We start from the raw sequence: 13,900 nt of genomic DNA on the forward strand, positions 1-13,900 counted from the left end.
TATAGGTGGGGTATATTATTATGTATAGGTGGGGTATATTATTATGTATAGGTGGGATATATTATTATGTATAGGTGGGGTATATTATTATGTATCGGTGGGGTATATTATTAGAACGTTTCATGGTTTGAGTATTATATGATATAACTGTATAAGGTGGCCTATAACTTCTTACATATTAAAACCAGTATACTTACGGGTGGAACTGTCTCCTTATCTGTGGAAGAGCCTGAAATCACAAAGGAAAGGTACGATAGGTAAATGTGCATAGTCCTATCTGGTTACATCACATACTAATGTTATAGGCGACCACTACAGGGGTAGTTTATTTCCTAAGCGATTAGAGTATTGGGCTCTGAATAGCTTGGGTGGAGGCACATTGCACATATACACTGTACCCCCAGGTAAAAAAGGGGTTACATTACTATAGATATGTGATGTCACTGTGACACTCCCAGATCCCCTCACCTCACCAGTCATGTCCCTGTATTATTACTATAGATATAAGTGATGTCTCTGTGACACTCTCAGTTTCCCTCACCAGTCATGTCCCTGTATTATTACTATAGATATAAGTAATGTCACTGTGACTCTCCCAGATCCCCTTACCTCCCCAGTCATGTCCCTGTATTATTACTATAGATATGTGATGTCACTGTGACATTCCCAGATCCTCCTCACCTCCCCAGTCATGTCCCTGTATTATTACTATAGATATAAGTGATGTCACTGTGACACTCCCAGTTCCCCTCACCTCCCCAATCATGTCTCTGTACACTCCCAGGTGTGTGATATACATTTGCTTCATACTGAGCAATATTTTCAATCCCCAAAATTACATATAATAAAATTAATAATAATAACGACACTAAAGGCTGCACCCCAGTATAAAAATAATAACAGATGTCTTTAAAAGCAGGACACCTCAGGCCATTCCTCCTGTATTGTAAGACATCACCAACACTCCCAATGTCTAATAATAATACCTGGACACCACAAGCCGCTGTCCCTGTACAATAATAACCGTACACAAAAACCTGCTCCCCCTGTATAACACAAATTGCAACAGGACACCACAGGCCGCTCCCTCTGTATAATAATAACAACAGGAAACCACAGACTGCTCCCTCTGTATATTAATAATAATGACAGGACACCACAGGCTGCTCCCCCTGTATAATAATAATAACAGGACACCACAGGCTGCTCCCCCTGTATAATAATAATAATAACAGGACACCACAGGCTGCTCCCCCTGTATAGTTAGACGCCATTACCTGATCTCCACGGACACTGCGAGGCTGCAGCAGTCGATGAAAACTCACTTCCTGTATGTGGAACGCACAGTACGGAAGTAAGGTGGACCGCACAGACAGGAAGTAGGGTATGATTGGCACAGGCCGCTTACTGGTTGCTGGCCCCTCCCCTCCTTCACCCCGCCTACAGCCCCGCCCTCTGTAACGATTATTACTATACATGTCATCGGTGCAGGAGGCCGGCGGCCATTTTCTTGTAGACCAGTCTGGCAGCAGCAATAGGTTCCCTGGCCGTGTAGTGACGTCAGGAGCGGCGGCCATTTTCCCCTGGTCTGAGCTCCGCCTTCCTTCTATCATTCCCACAAGGCAGCAGGAGCAGAGAGCAGCCATTGCTGTGTCTGGCAGCAGGTAATGATATTATTATTATTATTATTATTCTATAGGCTGAGCAGCTCTGGTGTCAGGTTCTGTACTACAGGGGGAGCAGCCTCTGGTGCCTTGTTATAGTGCAGCTGGAGCAGCCTCTGGTGCTGCATTATCCCTGTACAGGTGGCTGACACTCTAGTGTCCTATTACTGTAACACAGGTGGCGCAGACCCCGCCGTTACCGTAATACAGGAGGTGCAGACCCCGCCGTTACCGTAATACAGGAGGCGCAGACCCCACCATTACCGTAATACAGGTGGCGCAAGACTCCGCCGTTACCGTAATACAGGTGGCGCAGACCCCACCATTACCGTAATACAGGGGATGCAGACCCCGTTGTTACCGTAATACAGGTGGCGCAGACCCCACCGTTACCGTAATACAGATGGCGCAGTCCCCGCCATTACCGTTATACAGGTGGCGCAGTCCCCGCCTTTACCGTAATACAGAGGGCGCACACCCCGCCGTTACCGTGATACAGGTGGCGCAGACCCCGCCGTTGTTGTAATTCTATAAACGGGACATTACAGGTGTTGTGTCCTGTGGCATTGTACTATACAGGTGGAGCGGCATATGTTGTATTAATATTCAGAGGAGCTGTATTAAAATACAGGGGAGTGGCATGTGTTGTCCTACTGTACAGGGGGAGCGAACTGGGGCATCCTCCTATACAGGGGTAGTGGATTATAACATCCTACTATACAGGGGGAGCAGCCTGTGTTGCCCTTTTATACAGGGGAAGTGGCCTGTGGTGTCTTGTTACTTTTATTATATAGGGTGAGCGACATGTATTGTCTTTCTATACAGGAGTGGCCTGTGTTGTCATATTACAGGGGTAGCATCCTGTACTGTCATAGTATACAGGGGGAGTGGCCTGTGTTGTCATAATATACAAGTGGAGGGACCTGTGGTGTCTTGTTACTATTATTATATAGGGTGAGCGGAATGTATTTTCTTTCTATACAGAAGGCGTGGCCTGTGTTGTCATAATATACAGGGGCAGCGGCCTGTGTTGTCATAATATACAGGGGCAGCGGCCTGTGTTGTCATAATATACAGGGGTAGCTTCCTGTGCTGTCATGGTATACAGGGGGAGCGGCCTGTGTTGTCATAATATACAGGGTCAGTGGCCTGTGTTGTCATAATATACAGGGGTAGCTTCCTGTGCTGTCATAGTATACAGGGGGAGCGGCATGTGTTGTCATAATATACAGGGGTATCTTTCTGTGCTGTCATAGTATACAGGGGGAGCGGCCTGTGTTGTATTTATTATTTATTAGCAGTTTCTTATATAGCGCAGCATATTCTGTTGCGCGTTACAATTAGAACAGCAGTAATAGAACGAAACAGGGTAAAAACAGACAGACATAGAGGTAGGAAGGCCCTGCTCGCAAACTTACAATCTATGAGAAAATAGGCATTGATACACAAGGATAGATGCTACCTGTTGCATAATGGTCCACCAGATTGCTAGGTTCTTAATGGGTTATTTGATATGATCACCCAGCGATGAAATGAGGTATAGATTGAGAACAGCAGAGGACCCAAGACTGAGCCTTGCAGTACTCCAACTGATAGAGGTAGAGAAGAAGAGATAGAATCAGAGAAGTGAACACTGAAAGAGCGATTAGATAGGTAGGATGAGAACCAGGAGAGGGCCGTGTCCTGAAGACCTAGAGATTGTTAGGCGCCGGGGTCCGCTCGTCGGTGCGGCCCGGCGCCTAGCAACCAGGGACGCCGTACGCGGACAGCCGCCGGCTCCCTGGCAACGCTGGACGCCGGGCGCACTGAGCCGCACGGACCCTAGCAACGGGGACGCCACTGACGGACCGCGTTCCCCGTTGCTGGGTCCAGGGTTTAATGAACCTACACCTGTTTCCTGGCCGTGCAGCAAGGCAGCTGCACGGCATGTAGGTAATTAGCCCTGTCAGCACCTGATTGGAGGACTCCTCTTCATATGCACTCTCAGGACTTCTCACAGACGCCGGTAATAGCTTCCTGCATGCTGTTTCTGTTTGCTGAGAGTCTGTTCCAGTCTTGCTGTATCCGGTCATCCCAGTATTCGGAAGTCCTGAACTCGGAAGTTGTCATCTTATTCCTGGAGTCCTGACTAATCACCGTATAACATCCAGTGGTGTTCGTGAGTCGTGGCTTCGCCGTGTGTTGCGGCTTGACCGCTTTATTATTTATTATTTGTGTTTTGGAGCATTTCGCGGAGGGTTCCGCTTCCACAGGTCCACTCTGGTATCCAGCGGTGCTGGGTAGGAGTATTGGACAAGTGGATTTTGGTTGTCCTTTTCCCTGGCGGGTTTCCGCACATACTTCAGGTTTTGTTAGTTAGCTTGTTGCCCCTGGCCTGTTGTCAGTCAGAGGTCCTCTTGTTATCATCCTGCCTCGGATTTCCCTTTGTCTCTCACTAAGACGGGTGGCACCGGAGTTGGGCAGACATAATCCGCCCTTCAAACGTGGCTGCCAGGGGCTCAAGAAACCATAGTCTCGCAGGGGATTTCCGATAGCACGGGTGAGACAATAGAGTTAGGGCGCCAGGGGCAACTAGTCTTTCCTGCTCCCGTTACATGCATTCCATTCCAGCGCTCTGGTCCTTGTCATAAGATCTCCTCTGGTCAGGAGTGCTGGAATCATAACATTATTACCGGCCATACCAAAACTTAAAATGAAACGGAGTTTAATTTTTTCTTATTCAGTTTTTGTAAGAAATTGTCGGCCTCATGAATCCAACAGGGTTAGAACCAAATCCTGGTCAGCTCTTAGTCAGTCAGATTCAAGAACTTACTCAGATGGTTCAGGATCTTTCCCTTCGGGTGAAGTCGCAGGAAGATCTTTTACGAACTTCCCCGAGGGTAGTTCCTGAACCAAAAATGCATTTGCCTGACCGTTTTTCTGGTGATAGAAAAGAGTTTTTTAATTTTAAAGAATCCTGTAAACTTTATTTTCGTTTAAGACCGATCTCCTCGGGTACTGAATCTCAGCGGGTCGGGATTATTATTTCTTTGCTCCAGGGGGATCCCCAGACTTGGGCATTTGGTTTAAAAGCAGATGATCCGGTGTTATTGTCAGGAGACGCTTTTTTTGGGTCTTTAGGACTATTATATGATGACCCTGATAGAGAGGCATCCGCTGAAGGTCAATTGCGCGCTCTCAGACAGGTTAGGAATCCTGCAGAGGTTTATTGTACGGAGTTTCGCCGGTGGTCAAACGACTGTGGCTGGAATGACCCAGCCCTGCGCAGTCAGTTTCGCCTCGGCTTATCAGAATCTATTAAAGACAGTCTCCTCCAGTATCCCGCTCCTGAGACTCTCGATAAACTCATGGAGCTTTCTATTAAGATTGATCGTCGTCTCAGAGAGCGGAAGGCTGAAAAAGGAGCATCGGTCAGGTCATCTCCATGTGTATATTCCATTCCTGAGGACCTAGAGGAGCCCATGCAGATGGGTCTCTCCCGGTTGTCTCCTGAAGAGAGAGCCAGAAGGCAAAACTCTGGTCTTTGTTTGTACTGTGGGGGTAAGGGACATTTTGCTCGTAATTGTCCGAATAAGTCGGGAAACGCCTTGACCAGGTGAATTGTGAGGGGGTTCACCTAGGTCTGCAGCTTATCTCCTCGAATAACTCCCTTTTAGTCCCAGCTAAGGTTTCCTTTGGCAGCCACAGTTCCTCGGTATTGGCTTTTGTCGACAGTGGAGCCGCAGGAAACTTTATGGATTTAACTTGGGCTAAGGCCTTAGGCATTCCTCAGTTATCTTTGGGTAGGTGTGTCACCATGCATGGCTTAGATGGGAGTCCACTGTCCAATGGGGTTATTTCCCTCTGTACACCCGCTGTACTACGTACGGTAGGAGCTCTTCATTCTGAAAAAATCGAGTTCTTCATTACCCATTGCCCAGCAGTTCCAGTGGTTCTGGGTCACCCTTGGCTGGCCTTTCACAATCCCACCATTGATTGGCGGTCAGGGGAGATTTCTCAATGGGGTACCTTCTGTGATAAGGAATGTATTTCGTTTCCAGTCAGAATAGCTGCTGCCATTCCTGAACTCATTCCCGTGGAGTACCAGGAGTTTGCTGATGTGTTCTCCAAGGGCAATGCAGACATTCTGCCTCCCCATCGGCCTTATGATTGCGCCATTGAGCTAACTCCTGGTGCCGCATTGCCAAAGGGAAGGTTATATGCTTTATCCGGGCCAGAATCTGCGGCCATGAATGACTATGTTAAAGAGAGCCTAGGGAAAGGATTTATTAGGCCATCTAAATCTCCTTTAAGTGCAGGCTTCTTCTTTGTGGAGAAAAAGGATGGCTCGCTTAGACCTTGCATTGACTATAGAGCCCTAAATAAAATCTCAGTTAAAAATACTTATCCTCTGCCGCTGATTTCCGTCCTCTTTGATCAGCTGCGTTCGGCTGTGATTTTTTCCAAAATTGACCTAAGAGGAGCGTATAACCTCATCCGAATCAGGTCCGGAGATGAATGGAAGACAGCCTTCAGTACTCAGTCGGGTCACTACGAGTACCTAGTGATGCCGTTCGGCTTGTCTAACGCTCCAGCAGTTTTCCAGGACCTCATTAACGATGTGCTCCGTGACTTCCTAGGGAAATTCGTGGTCGTTTACTTAGACGACATCCTGATTTATTCTGACTCTATTGAACAACATGTTACCCAGGTGCGTCAGGTTCTTCAAAAGTTACGTGAGAATCATCTATATGCCAAACTGGAAAAATGTGAGTTTCATGTCACGGAGGTATCTTTTTTAGGGTACATTATTTCCCCTCGGGGATTTTTCATGGAACCAAAGAAGCTCCAGGCCATCCTTAGTTGGGCGCAACCCACCAATTTAAAAGCAATTCAGCGCTTTTTAGGGTTTGCGAATTATTACAGGAGGTTCATTCATTCTTTTTCCGACCTGGTTGCTCCCATTGTGGCCCTGACAAAGAAAGGAGCGGATCCTACCAACTGGTCGCGTGAAGCGGAGTTGTCCTTTCGGGCCTTGAAACAAGCTTTTGTCTCGGCTCCAGTCCTCAGACATCCCAATCCAGGATTGCCCTTCGTTGTGGAGGTCGATGCCTCGGAGGTTGGAGTAGGGGCTATACTATCTCAGAAGGATCCGGAGTCTCTGGAACTACATCCTTGTGCCTTTATGTCCAGGAAATTCTCCTCCGCTGAATCCAACTATGACGTTGGTAACCGGGAATTACTGGCAATAAAATGGGCTTTCGAGGAGTGGAGGCATTGGCTGGAGGGAGCAACACATACTATTTCAGTATTGACTGACCATAAGAATCTGCAATACATCGAATCAGCTAAGCGGCTGAATGCCCGGCAGGCTCGTTGGGCTTTGTTCTTTACTCGTTTCAAATTTATTATTACTTTCAGGCCAGGTTCCAAGAATACCAAGGCAGATGCTCTGTCACGCAGTTTTCTTCCGGTTCATGATAACAGTCCTGTTACTCCCATACTTCCATCTTCAGTCATTTGGGCAGGCCTCACACAAGATTTATTTACCCAGTTAAAACAGCTGCAACACCAAGCTCCTGGAAATACTCCTGCTGGTCGTCTTTACGTCCCTGAGTTCTTGAGAGCTACTGTTTTGACTGAGTTCCATGATAACAAAGTTTCCGGGCATCCAGGGATCTCTAAGACATTGGAGTTAGTCTCCCGCTCAGTATGGTGGCCTGGTCTTTCTAAAGACGTTAAGGAGTTTGTTTTTTCATGTCAGGTTTGTGCACAGCATAAGGTTCCCCGTTCCTTGCCTATCGGGCAACTTATGCCCTTAAATGTCCCTCTCAGGCCATGGTCTCATATTTCCATGGATTTTGTGGTAGACCTTCCCCTTTCAGCTGGATGCAGAGTTATTTGGGTGGTAGTGGACCGTTTTAGCAAGATGGCTCATTTCATTGCCCTTCCCCGACTGCCATCTGTCCAAGGATTGGCAGTTTTGTTTCTCCGCCATGTTTTCAGACTTCATGGGTTGCCCACTGATATTGTTTCTGATCGGGGTCCACAATTCATTGCACAATTCTGGAAGTGTTTTTGTGCTTCATTAAAGATGAGATTGTCATTAACATCTGGTTATCACCCACAGTCCAACGGGCAAACCGAGCGAGTTAACCAATCATTGAAACAGTATTTGCGTTTGTACTCTGCCAAACTCCAGAATGATTGGTCCGAGTTTCTTCCATTGGCGGAGTTTGCTTACAATAATTCTTGTCATTCCTCCACCAACGTGTCTCCATTCTTTTCAGTTTTTGGTTTTCACCCCAGAGCTAATTCTTTTTTTCAACATTCCTCAGTTTCCTCGCTAACCTTAACCTCCCATCTCAGAGCCATTTGGAAAAAAGTGCACCTTGCTCTAAGAAAAGCGGCCTTTTGAGAGGAAAAAATATCTGACTGGCTCCGACGTCCTTGCAATTTTAAGGTGGGAGATAGAGTATGGTTGTCGACTCGTAACATTAGACTTCGACAATCTTCAGCTAGGTTGGGACCCAAATTTATTGGACCATTTCATATCATTAAAAAAGTTAACCCAGTTGCTTTCCGGTTACATTTACCAAAATCTCTTCGGATTGGTAATACGTTTCATTGCTCCCTGTTGAAGCCATACATTTCTTCCAGTAAATTTCCTCGGAAGATCTCTCAGGGAAGATCTCCAGTGGACGTACAGGGACAACAGGAGTTCCTGGTGGAGAAGGTTCTCGATTCCAAGTTGTCCAGGGGCCGGCTTTATTTTCTGGTTCACTGGAGAGGTTATGGTCCAGAGGAAAGGTCCTGGGTCCTGGATAAGGATCTTCATGCCCCAAGGCTCAAGAGGGCATTTTTTCGGGAATTTCCTTGGAAACCTGGCTTTAGGGGTTCCTTGACCCCTCCTCAAGGGGGAGGGTACTGTTAGGCGCCGTGGTCCACTCGTCGGTGCGGCCCGGCGCCTAGCAACCAGGGACGCCGTATGCGGACAGCCGCTGGCTCCCTGGCAACGCTGGACGCCGGGCACACTGAGCCGCACGGATCCTAGCAACGGGGAGGCTACTGACGGACCGCGTTCCCCGTTGCTGGGTCCAGGGTTTAATGAACCTACACCTGTTTCCTGGCCATGCAGCAAGGCAGCTGCACGGCATGTAGGTAATTAGCCCTGTCAGCACCTGATTGGAGGACTCCTCTTCATATGCACTCTCAGGACTTCTCACAGACGCCGGTAATAGCTTCCTGCATGCTGTCTCTGTTTGCTGAGAGTCTGTTTCCAGTCTTGCTGTATCCGGTCATCCCAGTATTCGGAAGTCCTGAACTCGGAAGTTGTCATCTTATTCCTGGAGTCCTGACTAATCACCGTATAACATCCAGTGGTGTTCGTGAGTCGCGGCTTTGCCGTGTGTTGCGGCTTGACCGCTTTATTATTTATTATTTGTGTTTTGGAGCATTTCGCGGAGGGTTCCGCTTCCACAGGTCCACTCTGGTATCCAGCGGTGCTGGGTAGGAGTATTGGACAAGTGGATTTTGGTTGTCCATTTCCCTGCACATACTTCAGGTTTTGTTAGTTAGCTTGTTGCCCCTGGCCTGTTGTCAGTCAGAGGTCCTCTTGTTATCATCCTGCCTCGGATTTCCCTTTGTCTCTCACTAAGACCGGGTGGCACCGGAGTTGGGCAGACATAATCCGCCCTTCAAACGTGGCTGCCAGGGGCTCAAGAAACCATAGTCTCGCAGGGGATTTCCGATAGCACGGGTGAGACAATAGAGTTAGGGCGCCAGGGGCAACTAGTCTTTCCTGCTCCCGTTACATGCATTCCATTCCAGCGCTCTGGTCCTTGTCATAAGATCTCCTCTGGTCAGGAGTGCTGGAATCATAACAGAGATTGTAGTGTTTGTATGAGAAGAGAGTGGTCAACAGTGTCATAAGCAGCAGAGAGATCTAGAAGAATGAGTAGTGTGTAATGGCCTTTAGATCTAGCAGTGACTAGATCATTCACTACTTTGGTCAGTGCCATCTCTGTGGAGTGTTGGGCATGAAAGCCTGACTGAAGTGGGTCCAATAAGTTGTGGGAGTTAAGAAAGTGTGTGAGGCGAGTGTAGGCAAGTCTCTCAAGTAGCTTGAAGGGACCTGGTAGCTGAGAAATGGGACGGTAGTTAGAGAGTGTGTTTGGGTCAGAGTTGTGTTTGTTTAGAATGGGAGTAATCACTGCATGCTTAAACAGAGAAGGAAAGATACCAGTAGAGAGAGAAATTACAGATTTTAGTTAAGGTTGGGATAAGCACAGGAGACAAAGTTTTACTGACCTGTGAGGGTATAGGATCAAGAGGAGAGGTAGTGTAATAGGAGGATGGAAAGAGTGTTGATACTTCATCTTCACTTGTGGGATCAAATGAAGAGAAAGTGCCAGAGGGTTCAGGTAGGGAATTGAGCAGGTCACTGGCTGAGTTAGAGCGTACCATTTCATCTTGGATTTTATCACTCTTATACTTGAAGTAGGAGGCAAGTTCTTGTGCAGTGATAGTAGCTAGTGGCGGAGGTGAGGGAGGGTAAAGAAGTGATTTATATGTATTAAAAAGTCGCTTGGGGTTGGTGGCATGAGAAGAGATTGGAAATATGTTTGTTTGGCAGTGTCCAGGGCCTGATGATAGGAGTGGTAGGTGGTCTTATATATGAGGAAGTCACTTGGATTCTGAGATTTACGCCACTGACGTTCTACTTTACGTGACAGTTTTTGTAGGTGTCTTGTTGATTTAGAGTGCCATGGTTGGCTTATATATGTATACAGTGACACAAGGGGATATGTCTTAGTGATGACTGGAGAGGTGACGGCTGGGAATGGGGCATTATACAGTAACACAAGGGGATATGTCTGAGTGATGACTGGAGAGGTGACGGCTGGGAATGGGACATTATACAGTAACACCAGGGGATGTGTCTGGGTGATGACTGTATCACTGTGTGTCAGGTTCCTATAAGGTGTCATGATGTCACTGTCTATGTCTCCATGCAGGAGGTGGAGTATATAGAGGAACACAGGGGTCTGTACAAGGACGTGATGATGGAGAATCACCGGCCCCTCACATCACTGAGTAAGAGGAGACTGTCATGTATTGTACAGGGGAGAGCAGGTATGTGGGACCCCCCATATACACACACATCACCTGATAATCACATATATACACTGTACTCAGTCACTGTGTGTCTCTTACAGATGGACCCAGTAACAGAGGTACCCCAGAGAGATGTCCCCGTCCTCTGTATTCCCAGGATTGTACAGAGGAGAATCACAGGATCCCACAGGAGGATCAGGTAGGTGGAATTTAGGGTGTCGCCCATATACCAAAGTGACTGTCACTATATAATGTGTAGAGAAGCTGTGTGTTTTATACACTGATATTACACTATCTGAAATCAGGCATTATTAATGTATATTGTTTTGTGGGCTATTTAGGATGACTGTCTGACTGATATAAAGGCAGAAGATACAGAGGGAGAAGAAGAGACGTATGTGACTGATATAAAGGCAGAAGATATAGAGGAAGAAGAAGAGACGTATGTGACTGATATAAAGGCAGAATATATAGATGGAGAAGAAGAGACGTATGTGACTGATATAAAGGTAGAAGATACAGAGGGAGAAGAAGAGACGTATGTGACTGATATAAAGGCAGAAGATATAGAGGGAGAAGAAGAGACCTATGTGACTGATATAAAGGCAGAAGATACATTGGGAGAAGAAGAGACGTATGTGACTGATATAAAGGCAGAAGATATAGAGGGAGAAGAAGAGACGTATGTGACTGATGTAAAGGCAGAAGATATAGAAGGAGAAGAAGAGACGAATGTGACTGATATGAAGACAGAAGATACAGAGGGAGAAGAAGAGACGTATGTGACTGATATAAAGGCAGAAGATATAGAGGGAGAAGAAGAGACGTATGTGACTGATATAAAGGCAGAAGATACAGAGGGAGAAGAAGAGACGTATGTGACTGATATAACGGCAGAAGATATAGAGGGAGAAGAAGAGACGTATGTAACTGATATAAAGGCAGAAGATATAGCGGGAGAAGAAGAGACGTATGTGACTGATATAACGGCAGAAGATATAGAGGGAGAAGAAGAGACGTATGTGACTGATATAAAGGCTGAAGATATAGCGGGAGAAGAAGAGACGTATGTGACTGATATAAAGGCAGAAGATATAGAGGGAGAAGAAGAGACGTATGTGACTGATATAAAGGCAGAAGATCTAAAGGGAGAAGAAGAGACGTATGTGACTGATGTAAAGGCAGAAGATATAGAAGGAGAAGAAGAGACGTATGTGACTGATATGAAGACAGAAGATTCAGAGAGACAAGAAGAGACGTATGTGACTGATATAAAGGGAGAAGAAGAGACGTATGTAACTGATATAAAGGTAGAAGATATAGAGGGAGAAGAAGAGACGTATGTGACTGATATAAAGGCAGAAGATATAGAGGGAGAAGAAGAGACGTATGTGACTGATATAAAGGCAGAAGATATAGCGGGAGAAGAAGAGACGTATGTGAGGGGTGATCAGCAGTGTAAGGAGGAGGAGATCCCTACAGATATCAGCACAGGTGAGTAATAAACACTTATTACAGAAGTCACATATTCTCCTTGCTCAGTCACTACAGCAATCTCTTATCCTACACCCTCCTCTGTCAGTACAGACTATTGATGGAAATGTATCTGCCCAGTGATGTAGTCTAGGACCATCAGCCCTGTTCTCAGTTGGGTGTTTATAACACAAGGGGTGATATTCAATTGTAATATCACGCCCGATCTCCCGTCTAAAGTGACAAGAGTTTGCGGGGCAATATTCAATTGTCCCCCATGTTTGGGCATATCGCGCCCATAGCAGTCTGGATTAGCTTTGTAAAGCTATTTAACTCAACTAATGTCATGGGCGCGATCACGAAAAGTTTTGTGCATTTCAGCTCACCTTACCCGGGGGTGGTGATCTGAAATGCTAATATTGCGTTCGTCGGCAGCAATATTTGAATCAGGGGTGTTTTCTGTTAAAGGCGTTTTCTTCTTTAGGGTCCATAGTGATCCACAGTCCTTACATCGGGGTGTAGGTGGTAGGAGTCGACCGGGCATCACACAGTTAAGCTTTTATTTCCCAGGATGCCCTGGACCTCCTCCCCATGTACCCCGCCCCTGGCCAGTGGGCAGTTTTAGTGATGGTGCTGGTAGAAGCCGGAGCACCGGTCACACAGCGGAGAGGAATGAATGAGCAGCGCTGGGAGTCTCTCTGAGCGCCACCGCTGCTGCTCCAACAATCCCCCGCTGGTGCCGCAACGTCAGTGAGGCTAAGAAACTGATGATTCCGGCGTGGTTACTTCCTGATCGCCGCGCTAGTACAGCGTCCAGTGCCCCGGACTGCACCCGGAGGACAGTTAAGGCATTCTCCGGCTCGTGGGACCCACAATACATGCAGTCCATGCTTCCGCAGGCTCTAATGTGATCCCTGGCTGCTGCTACGGGTTACACTAGACCACCAGGGCATGCATATAATATATATATAGGATAATGGAGGCCAGGGTGCCTGGTGGGTGATGTCAGCCAGGGGAGGTAGGTCCTCTCCCAGAGCCAGATTCCACAGCTGGGTTTCCCTCTCGGCTGCCACTCCCCCACATGCTTCTCTTATAAGAGTCTCTGAGGGACATTCCAATGGGAATGAGTGTGATGCCAGGCTCTGGGAATGCTGGGTTCTGTCTCCAGAAGTGGCCAGGTTATACATGCACTAGTCCTACCTACCAATGTGGTGTGAGTAGATGACTTCAGTGCCCATTGCAATTGTTATGTACTTACATTGTGTGTGACTGGTGCTAGCTCTGCTGTGTGACTGCATTGTATCTGTCTCTTACATGTGAGTGCAGGTGTTCCGGGCTGTGTGACTGCATTGTATCTATCCCTTACATGTGAGTACAGGTGTTCCGGGCTGTGTGACTGCATTGTATCTATCTCTTACATGTGAGTGCAGGTGTTCTGGTCTGTGTGACTGCATTGTATCTATCCCTTACATGTGAGTACAGGTGTTCCGGGCTGTGTGACTGCATTGTATCTATCCCTTACATGTGAGTACAGATGTTCCGGGCTGTGTGACTGCATTGTATCTATCCCTTACATGTGAGTACAGGTGTTCCGGGCTGTGTGACTGCATTGTATCTGTCCCTTACATGTGAGTGCAGGCGTGTGACTGCATTGTATCTATCCCTTA

General features: G+C 47.1%; 2 protein-coding genes across 2 annotated transcripts in view; one reads left to right on the forward strand and one right to left on the reverse strand.

Moving 5' to 3' along the window:
- The window catches only part of LOC134984531 (retinitis pigmentosa 1-like 1 protein), a 197,596-nt gene that overhangs the window by 124,727 nt on the left and 58,969 nt on the right, over window positions 1-13,900 (forward strand). The window contains exon 2 of the mRNA XM_063950097.1: window positions 10,661-10,739. Coding sequence (XP_063806167.1) covers window positions 10,706-10,739 — 34 coding nt within the window. The 5' untranslated portion in view covers window positions 10,661-10,705. The remainder of the gene's footprint in view (window positions 1-10,660; window positions 10,740-13,900) is intronic.
- The window catches only part of LOC134984529 (zinc finger protein 271-like), a 55,791-nt gene that overhangs the window by 31,032 nt on the left and 10,859 nt on the right, over window positions 1-13,900 (reverse strand). The gene's annotated exons all lie outside the window — the stretch shown is intronic.

This window comes from Pseudophryne corroboree (genome assembly GCF_028390025.1).
Source record: "Pseudophryne corroboree isolate aPseCor3 chromosome 3 unlocalized genomic scaffold, aPseCor3.hap2 SUPER_3_unloc_6, whole genome shotgun sequence".
NCBI classification, from domain to species: domain Eukaryota; kingdom Metazoa; phylum Chordata; class Amphibia; order Anura; family Myobatrachidae; genus Pseudophryne; species Pseudophryne corroboree.